General features: G+C 31.6%; 1 protein-coding gene across 2 annotated transcripts; it reads right to left on the reverse strand.

The window, feature by feature from the left end:
• Window positions 1-8,820: 8,820 nt before the first annotated feature.
• Window positions 8,821-14,288, reverse strand: LOC113729093 (beta-glucosidase 11-like). Of its 2 annotated transcripts, none has more exons than XM_072080415.1 (11): window positions 14,120-14,288; window positions 12,891-12,966; window positions 12,732-12,803; window positions 12,377-12,464; window positions 12,020-12,275; window positions 10,937-11,052; window positions 10,714-10,796; window positions 10,303-10,331; window positions 10,137-10,224; window positions 9,505-9,595; window positions 8,821-9,228 (listed from the first exon to the last, which is right to left on the reverse strand). In XM_072080415.1, exons 2-11 carry the CDS (start codon window positions 12,949-12,951, stop codon window positions 8,982-8,984), a joined length of 1,131 nt encoding a protein of 376 aa, XP_071936516.1. In that variant the 5' UTR covers window positions 12,952-12,966; window positions 14,120-14,288; the 3' UTR covers window positions 8,821-8,981. The 2 variants fall into 2 exon arrangements, with proteins under 2 accessions (XP_071936516.1, XP_027109223.1); XM_027253422.2 differs by having other exon boundaries at window positions 10,576-10,796.
• Between the last annotated feature and the right edge of the window lie 4,190 nt (window positions 14,289-18,478).

An 18,478-nucleotide genomic window follows, 5' to 3' on the forward strand; every position in this document is an offset into this window, starting at 1 on the left:
ATATACTTGCTCTCACAGAACTTATGATATATACAATCATCTATTAAATTTATTTCAAAATCCAATGAGATGATCACTTGATGAAATTTGAAATACTATTATCTAGATGCTTGTTTGATCAATAAATTTTTTAAGTTTGCAAACCATATTTTTTGAATCTCCTGATATAAAATTTTTTTATTGCACCATATAAATTGTCTCATCAATATCACCATTGAGAAATGTTGACTTTATATCCATTTGATATAATTCAAGATTGAAATCAACCACTAATGCCATAATAATTCTAAAAGAATCATTTGAAGAGATCGAAAAGAAGGTTTCCCTATAGTCAATACATTCTTTTTGTGTAAATCCCTTATCAATAAGACGAGTTTTGTATATTTTCACAATGTATTTCAAATCTCTCTTGATTTTAAATATCTATTTATAACTAATAAATTTCATACTTTCTGGCAATGGGGCAAGATCCCAAATATTATTGTCTTTCATGAATTTAATTTTCTCATTCATGGTATCGATCCACTTTTGAGAATTTAAATTTTTTATGGCTTGAGGAAAGTTGATTGGATCATCTTCTATCAATCCAGTATTATCCTCATGTTTTTGGAGAAAGACAATGTAATCATCTGGTATTGTACTTCTCGTTTCTCTAGTAGATTTTCTTAATAGCACTAGTTCTTTGAAAAGAAGAGTTTGTTCTTGTAGAACAAATTATTTTTCGACATTGTCTTGATTCGTTATATCATGATTAATGTCAGGAATGAAATCCTAAGCAAGATCAATGACACCTGTGAAAATATTAACATATTTTCTTTAAAGACAAGGCCCCTTACTATATTTTTCCTCCCAAACTCGGCATCCGAAAAGAACCGGACATTTCCTGTCTCAAAAATCGATTTAGTTGTGGGATCATAAAACTTGTAACTTCTAGATCTTTCAGATTATCTAATAAAATAACGACTAACCGTTCTTGAATTTAGTTTCTTTTCATTTGGCTTATAACATCTTACCTCAACTAGATATTTTCAATTACGTAAATGTTTTAAACTGGATTTTTTCCTTGTCCAAAACTCATGGGGGGTTTTGATAGTTGTTTTAGTTGGAACTCTATTAAGCATATATACTGCAGTTTTAAGTGTTTCTCCTCAGAGTGATTCTGATAAAGTAGAATGACATATCATACTCTTTACCATGTCTTTAAACGTTCTATTTCGTCTTTCAGCTACACCGTTTATTGTGAGTGAATCCGACATAGTGTACTATGGGATGATACCACATTCCTCTAGTTATTTAACAAATGGTCATAGACGTTATTCACTTGAACTGTCATATCTACCATAGTACTCATTACCACGGTCAGATCTGACGCTTTTAATCTTTTTGTTGAGTTGGTTCTCAATTTCAGGTTTAAAATTTTTAAACACGTCTAATAACTGTGATTTTTCAGAAATGAGATATAAGTGATCATCTTTTGAAAAATCGTCTATGAACGTTACAAAATATTATTGACCATTCCAAGCAGATGTAGAAAATGATCCACAAATATCTATACGTATAATTTCTAAAACGTCTAAGGACCTATTGGTTTCAAATTTCTTTTTATTGGTTTGTTTCCCCTTTATACAGTTAACACAATCATCAAAATCTGTAAAATTCAAAAGATCGAGAATTTCAATTGACACATGTCTTTTCATTCTCCGTTTGGAGATATGTCCCAATCTCTTATGCCATAATGTAGCTGAATTTTCATTGGTTAATTTTCTCTTTACTCCTCTAGTATTCAAATGTAGAGATTCATAAATGAAACAATTGTATCAATTAAATATAGATTATCACAGTGCATTAAAGAATCAGAACTAACCAATTTTGAATCATGAAACAATTCAAACTTTTCATTTTCAAATGAACAAAAATAATTAAATTTGTCCAAAGTAGAAATAGAAATCAAATTCCGTCGAATAGACGGTACAACAAATGTCTCATTAATATCCAAATAAAATTCGATCTTTAATAATAATCTAAAACCCCCTATTGCCTCAACTTGAACTATTTTGCTATTGTCCACGTGGATATATCTTTCATTATCAGTAGGATTTCGGTAATTCAGACAACTATACATAGACACACCAATGTGAGTTATTGTACCTGAATTTAACCACTATATGTGTCTAGGTACCGAAGTTAAATTAGACTCAGAACAAATAAAATTAAGAAGCATATCTTTTTTAGCACGCCAAGCGTGATAGTTGGTGCAATACTTCTTTCTATACCCTTCAGGTTCACAGAAGAAACAACTATTCTTTTCCTGATCAACTGATTTTTTTTGTTGTTTCTTTTGTAGTGCCGTACCAGCAGTCTCTTTATCATTTTTTTTCTTAAGTCCCTTACTTTTATTATTAATGGTTGAGACCAGATGAGCACTCTCTGTCTGATCTTATTTTAACCATTCCTCTTCTTCTACACAATATGAGATGAGTTTATTTAGAAACAAAATCTTCTTTTGACAGTTGTAACTCACCTTAAACTGATTAAACTGTATAAAAAGAAATATTAAAATCAAATACACTAGTAACTCTTCAAAGAGTACCAATTTAAGTACATTTAATTTTGAAACAAGATGATACATTTTCATGATGTACTTTTTGATATTACCTTTGTCACTTTATTTCATTGAAAGTAGAAGGGTCAAGAGCATACTAATTTCAATCTTTTCGTTTTTGACAAATCTTTTTTTAATGTCCTAAAGGAACTTTTTAGTGGTTACTGTCGTTTCTGATATTATTTTTCTAAATGCTTCTGGAGCAGCCTTTTTAATGATCATCGGATACAAGCGGTTTGATCTCTCCCACCTTTCCTTATTCCTCTTTTCATCAGAGGTACTCAGATCTGTAAGAGGTGGGGGAAAATCATCCCTTAATGCAAGGTCAAGATTCATTACTCCAAATGCTATCAAGAGCTTTTCTTTCCAAAACTTGAAATTTGTGCCATTCAACATAGGAATATTATTAATATTGGTAGTAATATTCACAAGATCATTCGCAACTGAACAGAAAATATAAAATAATTAAAAACAAGCGCACTCAAACCAAAATAATAATAAATTTAAATAATGGTAGTCCCATCTCAAGATACTGGTATTCCATTAATATTTTGTCTTTGGACAAAATATTAACTTCTAAGTGATATCTTGGCGCAGTAAGAAAATACTGACAATAATAACATGTCAAAAAATAAATTTTTCTTTGGGCCAATTTATAATTTACATGTACAAAAAATTGAATAATTATCACGTGTTTATTACTACAAGTGTACATGCAATCTTATTAAATATTGACCTTCCTTTAGACCGATCAATATTCACAAAATCACAAGTACTCAACTAGTTATATTCTACAATAAATTAATTTTTATAATAGAGATCACTTTTGCGGCATATTATTTCAATTAATTTATTTCAAAATATATATAATCATACAAATATTCAAATTTAAAATTATACAAATTAAATAAAAATTTTGATCAAATTCAACTCTGGTCAAAATGTGATCAAACATGATCAAATCAGTCAAATCCGGTTAAACCAGTCAAATTGGATCAAAACTTATTGGACCTAAAGTTCCTGTCCATAATTTGACCCAAATTTGTTATTTAAACCCAAAATTTTCTTGAAATCCATAAATATCTTTTAAAACTATATATTTAGTGAACCAAACATATGAATTTTTGTAAGGCTTAAATGTCATGTTTATCTTTATTAGGGTTTACTCAAATTAGAGAAACCCTAATTTTCTTTTTTCTGGATTCATGAAAATATACATATTAGTTTTATTACATAAGAAAACAACTCAAATAATTCAAGTATTAACCAAATTAATTTATTAAAAAAGTTGGTACACTAAAATATCAATGAATCATGGCTAAAGTTTGATTACCAAGGAGCCCACTTGAATATCATATCAATTCATGTGTAAGAATCCGTGGAGCCCACTAGATTCAAGTGTTGACCGAATTCATGAATCATATGATGCAATTGTACCAAAGCATAAAGATAACATTATGAATGAAATCATAGGGCGTGCCATTAAAACAATAATTGTTTATCACAGCAATTCATGCCATCTGCAAGCAAGACTTCCAAAAATAAACACCCAAGCTGAAACATGAAATCTGAAACACGAAGCCGTATCATGAAACAATCATTGAACTTGACAAAAAACCATGGAACAAAGACTTTCAGCCGTGCAAACGAAACCTAAATTAATCATAACTCTTAAAAAAATTATGAATTACTAAATTCAAATTATTTCTCAATAATCAACCATATCTACCTCTGATATCACTTGTTCGGCTGGTAATTTATATTAACCTTTGATGAAAGTCATCACCTATTAAAGTCCAAATTTATATGGCGATTATTAAGAAATAAATTAACCGTAAAATTACGGAAGCGTACCTGAATTCATGTTGACAAATTGGCACTTGAATCCTTGAAGATTTTGGGGTGGTCTTCCAAGTCAACACGTATTTACTAATCCTTGAGAGAACCCTTTAATTTCTCTCTGGTATCTTTCCTGACGATGGAATATCAGGGAAGAGTTATTTTGTGGTATTAGAAAATACGATAATAAAAATATGTATGATTTGGGGACCACAACCCTATTTATAAATAACATTCATGTTACCTTTTGAATTCCTATTTCAATCCATCATAGAAATAATAAATACCCTTAAATCTCTACACATTAAAGACCCACACCCTATTAGATACATTAAATCCAAACCATATTTGATCACTTTAATTGAATTTGACAGTATACAACATATAATCATTCACATATAAGTCCAACGTTGGATTAAAGATCCAACATTATTTTCATGCAATGAAGGACTTTGCATCCACAATATTGCATCATGTAGGGAAGTCATGATGATTTGCATTTCACCCTTTACAAGTATCACAGGACATTCTACAACATGCAACCCACGTCGTATTTAGCAAGCTCCTAGGAATGTTCACAGAGGTCAGCATAGCGGTGGATGACATCGTAGAGTCTGATCACCAGAACCCACCATCCAAACTGGATTCGATAGAGGGTCATAGGCAACTGAGCACCATATCGACGCATCTGCTCTAGTCACACCTCAAACCAAAGTCATACAACTGTATAGTACATCCATTGGGCATTCTAGATCCTCAATGACTTTTTTAGAATTTACGTCTGATGGGACTTTCATCATGACACTTTTGGACAACATACAAGAGGTACAAATGAAGATTAGAGCATCGAAAATCAAGAAGTTACACTGGAGTCACAGATTACTCAAGTCAATAGAGTAATGCCAGACCAACCATGTCGAGCATAAAGAATATGTAAACTCAAACGATGTGGTACTCATGAAAAACTTGGAGAACACTGATGACATACAAGTTATGTAGTATGGTTACATAAATTAGCTAAATTAGAATGGTACATTTTCGTGGCATTTTTCATTTATATTCTTCTTTAATTCATCAAATGCTAGCAGAATAACTCAATCCTACATGTTTTATTTCTTATTTCATATGGGTACTCTTTCATACAAAACCAAAAAACTTTCACAAAATTACAAAGAAATGCTCTGTTCCCATGAAAAAATATATATAAAAGAGGATAAAACACACTAACCTCTTCAGATGTTCATACAAAAACTTAGGTTCATTCCCTCATCATTTCAAATAACATAAACCTACTATTTATTTTATCCTTTACCTTTCTTATTCAAAATTTTTGTATTGAACATAAGAAAACAAACTTTTAATACTCTCCTAGAAGAAAGTTAAAAAAGATAATTTTATTCATGAAAAGTGAATAACATATTAATAATTTCATTTTAATCTTTTATTTTGATCTATGAAAGTAAAGAAGTATTTCTTTACAAAAATGTATTAAAATAAAATGAGATCTGTCCAACCGTATAATTATTAAATCTCTTACCATCTGAGTGGCATACATGTGTAGTTATTTTTATGCCAAGGATTATTTTGAATACAAATTTTTTGGGAGCTCGTATTTGCTAACTGTGAACTCATGTGAGTTTTAAAAATAAAAAATATTTAATTTCTTTGCTAACAAATATTTTAGAGTAATATTTCTTTGGGAGTTCACTTTTTGTAAATGTGAGTGCCAAAATAAAAAGGATTGCAAGCTCCAATTTTTAAATAAAGTTCTCATAGAGTTCGCATTTATCAAATGCCTGCATTTAGTAAATGCGAGCTCCAGAATAAAAAAATATTTTTTAAATAAAAATTTCTTAGAGCTCACATTTACAGAATGCATGTTCAAAATTCAAATGATTTTTAAATTATTTTTTGGAGGCTCGCATTTTCTAAATGCAATCTCAATAACAAAAAACATTTTTGAAAATAAAATTTTACTAGAGCTTGCATTTATCAAATGTAAGTTCTATGGAGTAAATATTATTAAAATCTAATTTCCCGGGAGCTCGCATTTAAATGCAAGCTCTAAAATAAAAATTATTTTTCTCAATAAAATTTTTTCGGAGCTCGCATTATTAAAAAATATTTTTAAAATCTAATTTCCTAGTAAATGCGAGCTATGAAATAAAAGTATTTTCTCAATAAAATTTTTTTAGAGCTCGCATTTAATAAATAATTTTTCTCAATAAATGTGAGCTCTATGAAAAAAATAATTTTTAAAATCTAATTTCCTAAGAGCTCATATTTACTAAATGGGATCTCTAGAATAAATTTTTTTTTTCCGATCTCGCATAATTTTTTCAAGTTTTCAATCTCTGGAACGATTGCGAGCTCCAATACAAAAAATATTTTTTAAGGCCATTTCTAAATGTGAACATCAGTAGTCAGAATTCCACTCCAAAATTACCCCTTTAGCACAATTTTTTTGAAATTTATCACAAAATTGGAAATTTCTACTATTAACTGTAGGTAGGAGTATTTTGGGTTTGGGGTGACCAGTATATGAGTTTCATCTTGTGGTCCTTTGCAATTAATGTTCAACAGTCATACTTTACAATCTACACTATTACATAATTTTCTACATCTATTTGTGTTAATTTTTTGCCAAAATAATCTTCTGTTCATCAAATATTCCCAAACTAATACAATTAAAAAATTTATTCCCTTTCTAGTGTATATATTGCAATGTACACGTTCAGAATGAGCAAAGTAATCCAAAATCTTATATTTTCCATTTTTGATGAGGATCCCTCCCCATTACATTAATCATTCTACTTCTACTCTTATTCTTTTAATTTTTAATGAATGAATAACAAAGACGATTGGTTTTTTCTCAGAACCAAATGGCTATTCTTTCAAAGATCAATAGTCGACAAGCTTTGGCTCTTATATTATATTGTCAAGATGAAATTCTTATTCTAGTAATTATTGTTTGTGAATGCAAGAGATTTTTCTTCACTTCTTTTCATTTTTGACATGAAATTTTTGTTATGTCAAATTCAACTTTGATCACTTTTTTGTCCAGAATTTATGTGCACGTGTTCTAATTTAAAATATTGCAAAATACTGAAATGAATAAAATCAGAACTTTATCATAAATATAATTACAAATAAAGAAAGAAAGGACTTGCAATATAATAGTTAAGAAGAATTCTAAGAAACAAAATGGTAGTAGAAAACAATAGTACCATTGTTGGTAGATTGGATATTTCAAACAAAATTTTCGCACATGGTCATTTTCCTTTAGTTTTGAAATCTACGTGGCAATAAATAGATTAACACAAGAATAGAATTTGAAACAATATTAGTTTGGGATTATTTTTTGAGAATATTTACTACTAGATTAAAGATTTCCTTTCCTGTTAGTTTGCATGACAATAAGGATAATTAGGTGACAATAATAATATCATTATGGGAATAAAATTTGAAAGTGAATAACATTGGGAATATTTTTAAGAAATAGAGTTTTTTTGGTGGAAAAATCCTATTTCTACATCATGTAACAAAATCATTGATGGCTTTTGTCAATTTACAGTATCGGTCAATATACAGTATCAAAGAAACTTGCAGACAAATCAATTTATAACCAATCTGGAGCTTTACAGTGAGATACCGCAGTACTAAAGTTCACACTCCTTAATGTTAAATTCAAGTTTGAACAAATTCTAATATTAAACCGCAGTATTATGCTATTGTAGACATCACATCCCTCCATTCTAAATTCACATCTTATATAAAATTTAACGTTAGCAATATAAGTCATCAATACTAATGATACAATCATCAATCTAGTACGGATTGAGAAAGGAAAGGCGTGAATTTATTCTCTTCCTTAATTATATTCATTATATTTGATTAATATTAAAGTGGTATTCAAGGGGTTTAATCTTGCATAAAACGATGATACCCCTTTAATACATGTAGACAACATAAAATTACCATTTAATTTTAAAAGTTTTCCTTTCTTTTCTTTATTTTTCTTTTCTTGTTGACATTGACATTGGTTTTCGGAAGGACTTGAAAAATGACAAGGTCTGTCATTAGGAAATTTAAGTGACAGAGACTATTTGTATTTAAAGAATCACTTTCATAAAATATTTTTTTGGTGTCCTCGAGATGCCAATGGATAGGGTTTCCTAGCAGTGTCTTCTCTCCTTTGTACAATTTACTTTTTCTCTACTCAATAGTCTCACCACAATTTCTCATGCATTTCTCCCGTTTTCCTTTACCACTCCCTTTAAATTCTCATAATTTTGAAGTGTTTCCATCATTTTCGTAGTTTCACATCGCCAAAATAGTTTTGCCTTTTATAAGTGTTTCCATCATGTTCGTAGTTCACATCGTTAAAATAGTTTTGCCTTTAGATGGTATTTAAGTGCAATTGTCAGAAACATTGAGGGAGGTATATGAAATTATCCTAATGATTAAAGACAGTCATGCAGAGACAAAGTTGTGCAATTAAGAATCAGAAGAAAATATGAAAGCTTTATAGTAATTATCACTATTCTGAGGCTTTAGATGTTGATGAACCAAAGACACCAGTTTCAACTTCGGTTATCTCATCAGGCCTGATGGTTCTACCCTCGAGGAAATTGTAGTACCAGTCTGCAGAGAGCTTTCGGTATCTTCTCAATTGCTTGTCATCCAAATCCACGTAGTACAGGCCACTACCTGTCTCATAGCCACCGAATAACTCTAGACCATCTAAGAAAGACCACTGGAAGTACCCTTTTGTGTTTGACCCATTTCTTCATCAATTGTTTCAAGATGAAAGACCAGAACAAGTCAGAAAGGTTGACATCTAAGAGTCATTTCAGAAATACTTGTAATGATACTATAAACTTATGCGGTAGAGTCTGAAACATTAGATTAAACAGAACATGCCTTGCTGCATAGCTTTAATGACCATTTTTTGCAGAATAAGTTTTAAAATAGTTGTTGAAGAACATAAAGATTAAACCAAGGGGAGATATGTGAAAATTCACTCGTGATAATAGCAGTAACACATAAGTGGACATGCTTACTTTATAGCCTCAAGCAAGGTCCCGATATATGAATGCAGATATTTCACCCTTGATATGTCGTATAGTGTTCCATTACGCTCAGTTCTTTGACCTGTCAAAAACAGTCATGCAACGAGATTCTAAAACTTTGTGCGATTGTATTGAACAAGAAAACAGAAAAAAGAGACATGATCTAGATAAAGGTGCAAAGATTTTCCGGTAATTACTATTCCAGATGAAATATACAATTGTAGCAGTGTCCAACAGCCAAAAAATTTGCGCAAGTACAAAAAAGCATCCCTACTAATTAAGCTCAAATGGTTACGCTTGCTTTTTTGGTGACTGAACCTTACTTATAAAGGTACAATCATGCATATATATTCCGTGATGGGGAACAAATCCCAAAGTAAACGATAATTCTCTAGCAATATATTCTTAATGGTGGTTTCATTAGGTTGGCAGATTTTGGTCAAAATGGTTTGTCTTGATTTATCTTTCTTGGTAAAATAATACATGTAGTACCAATTATGTCTACGAGTTGAACATTTTGCAGAATCAGTCATTAGTACTGAAACATTTAAGACAAAATGATTACAAAAGGTACAGATTGACACATCCAAGCCAAGGTAGAGAGAAAGAGAGAGTGAAAGAACCATTTTCGTGGATATAAGTAGGTGGATTGCCATAAGCTGTCTTGAGATACTCCAGAATTCCAGATAGACTGGATGATGGATCATCATTCTGTGCCAGCAGGATGGTTATCAACCACGACAGAAAATGATGAACACAAAATCATGAAATTAAATTATCAGCACCGACCTGATTTTGTGGTGCATCTTCTGGCTCAACTAAAGAAGCAGAAAACAGATTCACCAATTAGTATAATTCAATTACAAAATCTATGGGGAAACAAAAGCCATCATAGAGATACAGACTATTGAAAAAGAAGAAGCACAAAGAAAACTGAAATGAAACCATGTGCACAAGTTCTCAGACATCTGACAAATAGAGCTTTACAAAAGGATGTGAGTAGTTGATTCAGTCAGCAAGGAATGAGTACAGTCGAAACTCAGAATAGATGGGGACACGTACGGAAGAAGCTTGCTGCCGTATCAGCAGTTATGTCCCTGACATTCATCTCAAAGCTGCTAGGATTGTCCTTGACATAGACTAAGTTATAATGGTTTAGCCCTATAAAGTCAAATGCGCCCTTAATTAGCTTAGACTCACGTGGAGTAAGAACTGGTATCTTTGAACCAGCATTCTTCTTTACGATGTCCGGATAGTCTCCAAACACCATTGGATGCATAAACCTGCAGTCGAATTGTGGATAAACGATAAAAGCAAGCTTATCTTTTGCTCAAGCTCCAAAGGGAAGAAAGCATCTTGCTACTTGCTAGAGATGATGAAATGCATAATGAAGGCATTTATCCACCTAAGGTTCATAACTCACCAACCAATATAAAAATCAATGACTCTTTGAGTTGCAGTTACATCTTCTGTAGCATTAGAATATGGAGAAAACCAAGAAGAATAGATGTTTAGTCCCACAAAACCATGTTGAACAGCCTGCACAGAGCGTATTATTTCAGTTATTTGACGTATTCGACAAGATGCTTCCGAGATATGAACATTAAAAAGAATCCACTAATAAAAAGCTTAAAGAGAAAGATCAATGTCTTGTTATCCTATTCCATTTTAGCAGATAGAAGGTAAGAACTCAATTGATCAGGGTGCATTATACTACAAACATTGGCAGGAGAAGCAGCAGCCCTATCACTAAATTGTCTTTCCATTCCCAGACTTATTAAGCTGCCCATTTTTCCAGTCCTTATTGGTATTTGGTCTCTATTGCAAAGCTATTCTTCTATTCTTCCAGTTAAACCAAGTCCCAGGAGCCCCGGCAACCAATCGCTGTTTCTATGAAACGAATGCAAACAGACTGAATATTGATATTCCACCTTAATAAAAAACATGAGTTTCTTGATTGAAATCGAAGAGTTAATAGACATGTCTAGAAACAGAACTCTTCCAACGTGAATGACTAGACAGGGCTCAGTTTATAGCAAAAATGAGTCCAATAACAATTAGACAAGTATCCCAGTATTCACATATATGGTCACCTAAAGCCACTACTATATGCTATAAGAAGAAGTATAAATGGGCACAAGTAAAAGATACTTGTACAAATTGATATTGTAAATTTGACACAACTAATGTACACGGGCAAAATTCCATGTGCAACACTAGTTAGCATTAGCTTAAGATTCCAATGATCCAAAGGATCAATAAGATGGTAGCTTAACAGGGTTGGAATAATCCCAGTTAACACCAGCGACTAACAGTAGTTACTATACATAGTGCCGCCTCTTTAGATGCAGAGAGTGTTTATGGTTGGACTTTGGATTTATCAAAAACCAAGAATCTAATAGGGCCAATAGGACAAAATCATATTTCCATAGTTGTTCTAGCACTATCAAGATACTGAATGCCAGATCATGTGGGAAAATTATGGAATAAAATACCATAGTTATACCTTATACTTTTTGTAGTATAGTTTCACGGCAGATGAATGTGCCAGCAACATGTTATGACCAGCAATATATGGCTCAGTTACAGAATCACCCTCGGTACACATCTGTCCAAATGGAAAAGAGCAGCGCCCTGGGGGTGCTAGTCCATTATCATAACCACCTATGGCAAATATGTTGCCCTCATTTATGGTAGTCCAATACAAAACCCTGTCACCAAATTCTTTGAAGCACACATCGGCATAGGCAGTAAAGTCTTTCCTGCAGTCACAAACATTTTAGTGTTTTGTATTTAATCCCATAACAAGCACAAAACAAGCTTAAATGTGCATGGATCAATTTAACAAATAACGAATGCTTACACTATTTTCCGACTAAGCCATCCCCCATATTCATCTTCAAGAACTTGTGGGGTATCAAGGTGAAGCAGTGTGACATGTGGTTGAATTCCTGTGTGGAATCCAGAGAGTTGAAACGTAAAACATAAGATGATAAGAAACTCGGATAGATTGTCAACAGCATTTTGGCCACGTCCTTGTAAGATAAAGATTTGACATTATCATCTCATGTGCGCAAGAGTTCACAAAAAGCAGATTTTGCAAGTGTAGTTATCACTCAGGAAGAAATACTGTTTCAGCACTTGATGTGGAAGAATTAGACATTCTCAAGTGCGTTAACCCTGCTATGCCTTAAAGAAGAGGAACATAATAAACTTACCACGTTTGAGGAGTTCATTAATGAGATTGTTGTAATATTCTAAGCCTTTGGGGTTGACATGGCCTCTTCCATCTGAAAAGAGAAATTAGAAAACTATGGGAAGGAAGAAATAAGATGTGCAATGATCATGTATAGGTAGTACAACAGAAGTAAACATACTAGGAATAAGTCTTGACCAGGAAACAGAGAATCTGTAAGCCTCCAAACCCGTGTCTACCATGTGTTGAACATCTTCCTGAAACAGATAAATTTCCTGAAGTGAACTGCATACTAATGTTAACAAGATAAAGCTTGATTCTATCATTTGCTAACGACAAACATCATGGTAATTGTAAGAAGATTCAAATAGCAACCCACTGAGATCCACATAACCAACAATGCGATCTCTCTCAACCAGAAAATACTTCAAGCGGCTGGCTACTGGAGCAGAATTCAGTACTATTGCAGAATTGTCAGAGGCACTTATGCATGGAATCAGGAATTGCCCCCGGCAGTGAACACTTAGCCCGATAATTAATAGTTATGATAGTGGCTGCAGGTTTTTTTGTTTTTCTTAATGAGTTTGTCTTTGGTTGTATGGACGTAATGTGAAGCTATGTTCCTGCTAAGTGTTTCATTGCTTCTCAGCGAAACAACTGTCATGATGGCCCAAAAGATTGTTAGAAAATAGTTTGCAGTTATAGTAATACATAAAAAATTGAGATTCAGATGCTTCATGTGCTTGAGATGCTATTAAGATAGAAGACTAGTTTTTACCAAGCAAGTCATAAAGGTGAGGACTACTTCAGATTTCTGTTTTTGGTTTTGGTAGGAAGAGGGGGAAGTAAGAGAGATCAGATTTGATTCATAACTCTGTTATATGTAGCATAAAATTATACCTCATTTTCTCAGGTGTAAGTGTTACAGTCTGCTGCTAATTGGAAAGTTTTAAATAGCTTAACTTGAAGCTTCTATGACTCGACTACTTGCTACTAGAAAAACGACTTTCATAGGTGCCAATTACTATCCACTGCTTCAGAAAATCAATTGACTAGATTACAATTTCCAGGCAGGCTAACAAACACCTAATCCTTATTAAGTCTCACATTTTGGGGGATTAGATGCCATAGCAATTGGTCTTGAGACTATGTAGAAACTGACACAATTAAGGATGTGGATGCTAACAAAATAAGTAGACATACTAGCAATAAATGTGTGCTCAACAATAGAGCATTTTCGATCTCCACCTAGCAAAAATCATTTTAGAAGATAATAATTAATAGCCATTAACTGTCTCCAGCAAAATTGAACCACAATTTGGGAACAATATCAGGTAAACTTAGATTTGCAATTGAAGTTGCAATGTCATCACGAGGCCAAAAAGCCTAAAACTGGACCTAAATGTTCACCTTGTATTTGTGATATTGATCACATGCTATGTCTCCAGAGGCTCCTTTAGAAAACCCTAAACATATTCAAGAATAAAGCCTCGGTTACAAATTCAGGAAAAAACAAAAGCTTTCTAATTAGTAAAGTGTCCACTATGCACTCCTTAATGCCCTTCTACACCCTTTAATGCTTCAACGAGGGCTACAAAGAATCAAGCCGCTCATGAGCCGACTCGGTCAAAGCTCGACTCGAGTTCGTTCAACATCAAGTTTGAGTCAACTTCGAGTTCGAACTCGAGCACAAAGAAACTCAACTCATTAGTTTGCAAGCCGACTCGATTATATATGTGTGTATGTGTGTGAATCTTTTCTGCACTGACAGTGTATACATTTACGGCTTTAGATGCACGTCACATATGCAAAGTTTGGTAAATGATGTGGCATACATCTACACATATACATTGACATTGTAGGAAAATTTAATTATATATATATGATGGATCTTTTTTTTCATTGTAATAGTAAAATTACATATATATATATATCCTTAATATTTATTAAGACTATATTATTATTTTATTTATTTTTAAGAATAAAATAATTATTTTTTATTTTTTTAGTTCATGTAGGCTCGAACTTGAACTCAATTCGATTTGAAATTGAGGTCAAGTTCGAGTTTGAACTTTAAATTGAGAGTTCGTCGAGTTCGAGTTAACTCGAACTCGAACGTGATAAAATTGAGTCAAGATTCAGATCGATTAGGCCTAAACTCAATTCGAATCGACTCGTTTGCAAGCCTAGCTTCAATTACATTCAAATAGTTACTTTTGTTAACTTAACTCTTCCACAAAAAAGTAAAACCTGAATCTCACTCTTACGAGTGCCCAACCTCCCTTGAGGTTTCTAACAATTTCACTGAGCTTCCCTGAGGTTTCAAAAATTGCACTTACCTCCCTTGATTTGATAATTTTAGTAACAAAACCTTAAAATAATATTGATTTGGTCAATTTTTAAATGAATACCCAAAATGCCCTTATGTAATGAGTTTTAATTTATTTTCCTATACAATTATAAGATTATCTAGTATAATTATTAGAAAAAGGTACCAAATTTTTCATGTTCATATCTACTATTTGATAAATAATTATAATAATAATTTTATCACTATGATATGATACTTTTGGTGGTATTTTATTATGGATTTAGATTTATAAGATAGAAAATAAAATATTGAAATAATTCATTTAGAGTTTATGAATTTTTTGAGTAGTGGGATTATCATAATTTAGTAGTGATTTTGGACCATTTCTTTTTGATTTATTGTTAATTTTAATACCAAAAATAGAAAATAAAGATCAGCAAAAACATTGGATTATATATAAAATTAACTCGTCAAAAAAATCACTAGTTCGACCTTTGTTTACAATAGAAATTAGAGGCAACAGTGGTAATTCTACAATTTTATTGGCAAAAAATTAAAAGAAAAAGGAATAAGAAGGAAAAATAATGAAAAATAATTTTGAAACTCATTCTAAGTATAAGCATACCAAATAAGGAAATTTCATTAAAATATTTAAGGGTAAAATTATCATTTTAAATGATAAGGGAGGTATGTGTAATTTTTCAAATCTCAAGAGAACTTAGCGAAATTTTCAGAGAGCTCAATGCAACTTATTCTACTCGCAAGAATCCTGGGATATGCATGGACGCCACGAAAATATTCAGTTCTTGAGCCCACTTAAAACATCTTCAAAACTGTAGAAATCTCAAATTGGTCACTTGGCAAATTATGGAGTTATTAATTATGCGACTATTTTCTTTTTTGTAGAAAACAACTTGAATGAGATTTACTTCAATCACAACTATAGATCACGACATAACCTGCTATCAATTATCATTTATCAATATAGTTTTCATATCGATAACGGTTTAAATATAAGACATTTTCATGAAAATAAGACCTTTTTATGAAAAAGTGATCTGTTTGAACCAATTTGTGTTAGTTTAGTTATATAATTATACAGTATATCCCTCAAAGTGATATGTTTGAACCAATTTGTGTTAGTTTAGTTATATAACTATACAGTATATCCCTCAAGTATTAAATAGGACCAGTGGAGCCTATGGTGTCGGGTCGTATCCTAATATTGTGCTTGTTACAGAATTTGGTACATAATTTATGTAATTTTTTTTGTACAAGTGAATTATGTTCTTGCATATCAAATCAAAATTTGTAAAATAATCATGCTTCTTTAATACATCGAGACCACATAAATTGGATATTCAGTTTTAGAAATCTTTCTTTCTTGTTTTCTTTTTTCCTATTTTTGATTGAGGATGACATAGTTCTGTGGATAGACTTGGAAGATGGCATGGTCCATGATTATGAAATGGGATGATTTCAGAAATCTCCCTTAAGGTTTCTAACAGTTTTACTTGATGCCCTTAAATTTTAAAAAAATCTCACTTTACTCTCTTACTTTAAACTTTTTGTAACATTTGAAACCCATTTCAAAATATAATATTTAAAAACTCATTTTGAAAGAGAGAATACAATTTCATTTCAAAATTTCCCTTTCTTGTGATTTTTAATTGTCATAACACACCAAATTTATCTCTTAATTTTTGTAAATTGATTAATGTAGTCCTTTAATGAAAATTTAAAAGTCGATAATAAAATCAAAAAACTATCTAATAGTTTTTGTGTTATTGGTTCAGACAAGAAATGTTAAATTATTTAAAATTATAACTGATTTACAATACTCTTAAAAATAACTTTCAATAATTTACAACCATGAGAAAATCTTTTTGCACAAGCTTAAGAACAATACAAACAAGTTTATATATAATGTTTGTTCAACATGTTGTATCCTTTTAGTTGTCAAGCCAAGAATTTGGACCAAAAAATTTAGAAAATTCAAAATTATGTAAACCTTTTTTTAAAAAAACTTCTTAAATTAACTGAAAACACTTTACAGTAAAGAAAATATTATCTTTGTCACCTGCAAAAACTTCAAATAAACTTTCAAATATTAGCTCTTGGTATTTAAAAACCACAATATGTTTTATCCAAGCATAATAAACCTTGGTAAGTTTTGCTTTTCTTTATCATTTGTTGTTAATATACTCACATTTTGGTAATAAAAAGTAAGACAACAAAAGAGTACAATTGGAATGAGATTATATCTACTCTCCCAAAATGAATTTTTTAATATTATGTTTTAAAATGGGTTGTAAATGATCCAAAAAACTTGAAGTAAGGGAGGCAAGTGAGATTTTTTAAAATTTAAGGATGTCAAGTGAAACTATTAGAAACCTCAGGAGATTTTCCTGAAATTATCCCTTAGGAAATTTAAGTGACAGAGACCACTCGTATTTAATTGAGAAAGAAAAGAACCTCCTCTACATAAACTTGAAACTTTTTTGGTCTTCTCTAGATGCGAAGGGACAGGGTTTCTTAACAGTTGTCTTTTCTCATTTGTATAAATATTTTTTGTCCCACTCAATTCTCTGACCACAAATTGTTCTGCTTTTTTCTGCTTCAATTTATCTTATCACAAAAATTCTCAAGTGTTTCTCCATTATCTCCTAAATTCATACTGTCAAAATAGTTGCCTTGAATTCTACATGAAAATTTTTGTCCTTGCCACCATTAGTATATTTATTTGCTACTAGACGACTACGTCCAGAAGGGCAGAAAATTGAATAAAACCAAAGTTACATTAATACCTAAGAAAAGACAACACAATAATGCTGCTGATATAAATGCACTTACAGGATCTTCTGTAGAAGGCTGAATTCTGCATAGGCAACCTACTTACTTATCTTTTTGCCTACCCTTGAAAGGGATGTATGTTGTCTAATTCAAAGGGATATACGCTGTCTAAGTCCTAGTAGGATGCTTTGTACTTCTGTTTTTAGTTGAATGAAATGTTTCTTTTTCCCTTCATTTAAAACAAGGAAAGAAAAAGACAATTATATTAATGCCAAAGACTTGGGATTTGGATCTTTTACATTCACGGTTCTAAATAAGTCTCACTATATGTGTGTTTTTTCTCCCACATACATACTGGGTAAATTATAGTGTATTATTGAGTTGCAATTTTCACTATTTCTGAATGTTAATTTTACCATTCCCACTATTGTGCCTTCCTTTTGACCTTGATAAACAGAAGATGAAATGTTTGCAATATTCTAACTGCCTTAATCTTATGCATGAAAATTGCCTAGCTTTAACATTAATATATAAACTATAAATACAACAGTCAGCAATAAACTGTAAAATGAAGTACTTAAGAACTTGAATAAGAACCATTTTCCATTTCATAATTTAGGAGAAAAGAGCTAATATACATAATCTTGACTTTTTTATCCTTATAT

The sequence above is a fragment of the Coffea arabica genome, chromosome 2e (genome assembly GCF_036785885.1).
Source record: "Coffea arabica cultivar ET-39 chromosome 2e, Coffea Arabica ET-39 HiFi, whole genome shotgun sequence".
Taxonomy (NCBI): Eukaryota; Viridiplantae; Streptophyta; class Magnoliopsida; order Gentianales; family Rubiaceae; genus Coffea; species Coffea arabica.

Bases quoted from the DNA above. Each gene is read 5' to 3' on its own strand.
- LOC113729093 (XM_027253422.2), bottom strand. From the start codon at position 12,951: ATGGTAGACACGGGTTTGGAGGCTTACAGATTCTCTGTTTCCTGGTCA. The intron at 12,804-12,890 runs GTATGTTTACTT...TTCTCTTTTCAG, and splicing joins CTGGTCAAGACTTATTCCTA to ATGGAAGAGGCCATGTCAAC. The intron at 12,465-12,731 runs GTAAGTTTATTA...GATTCCACACAG, and splicing joins TAATGAACTCCTCAAACGTG to GAATTCAACCACATGTCACA.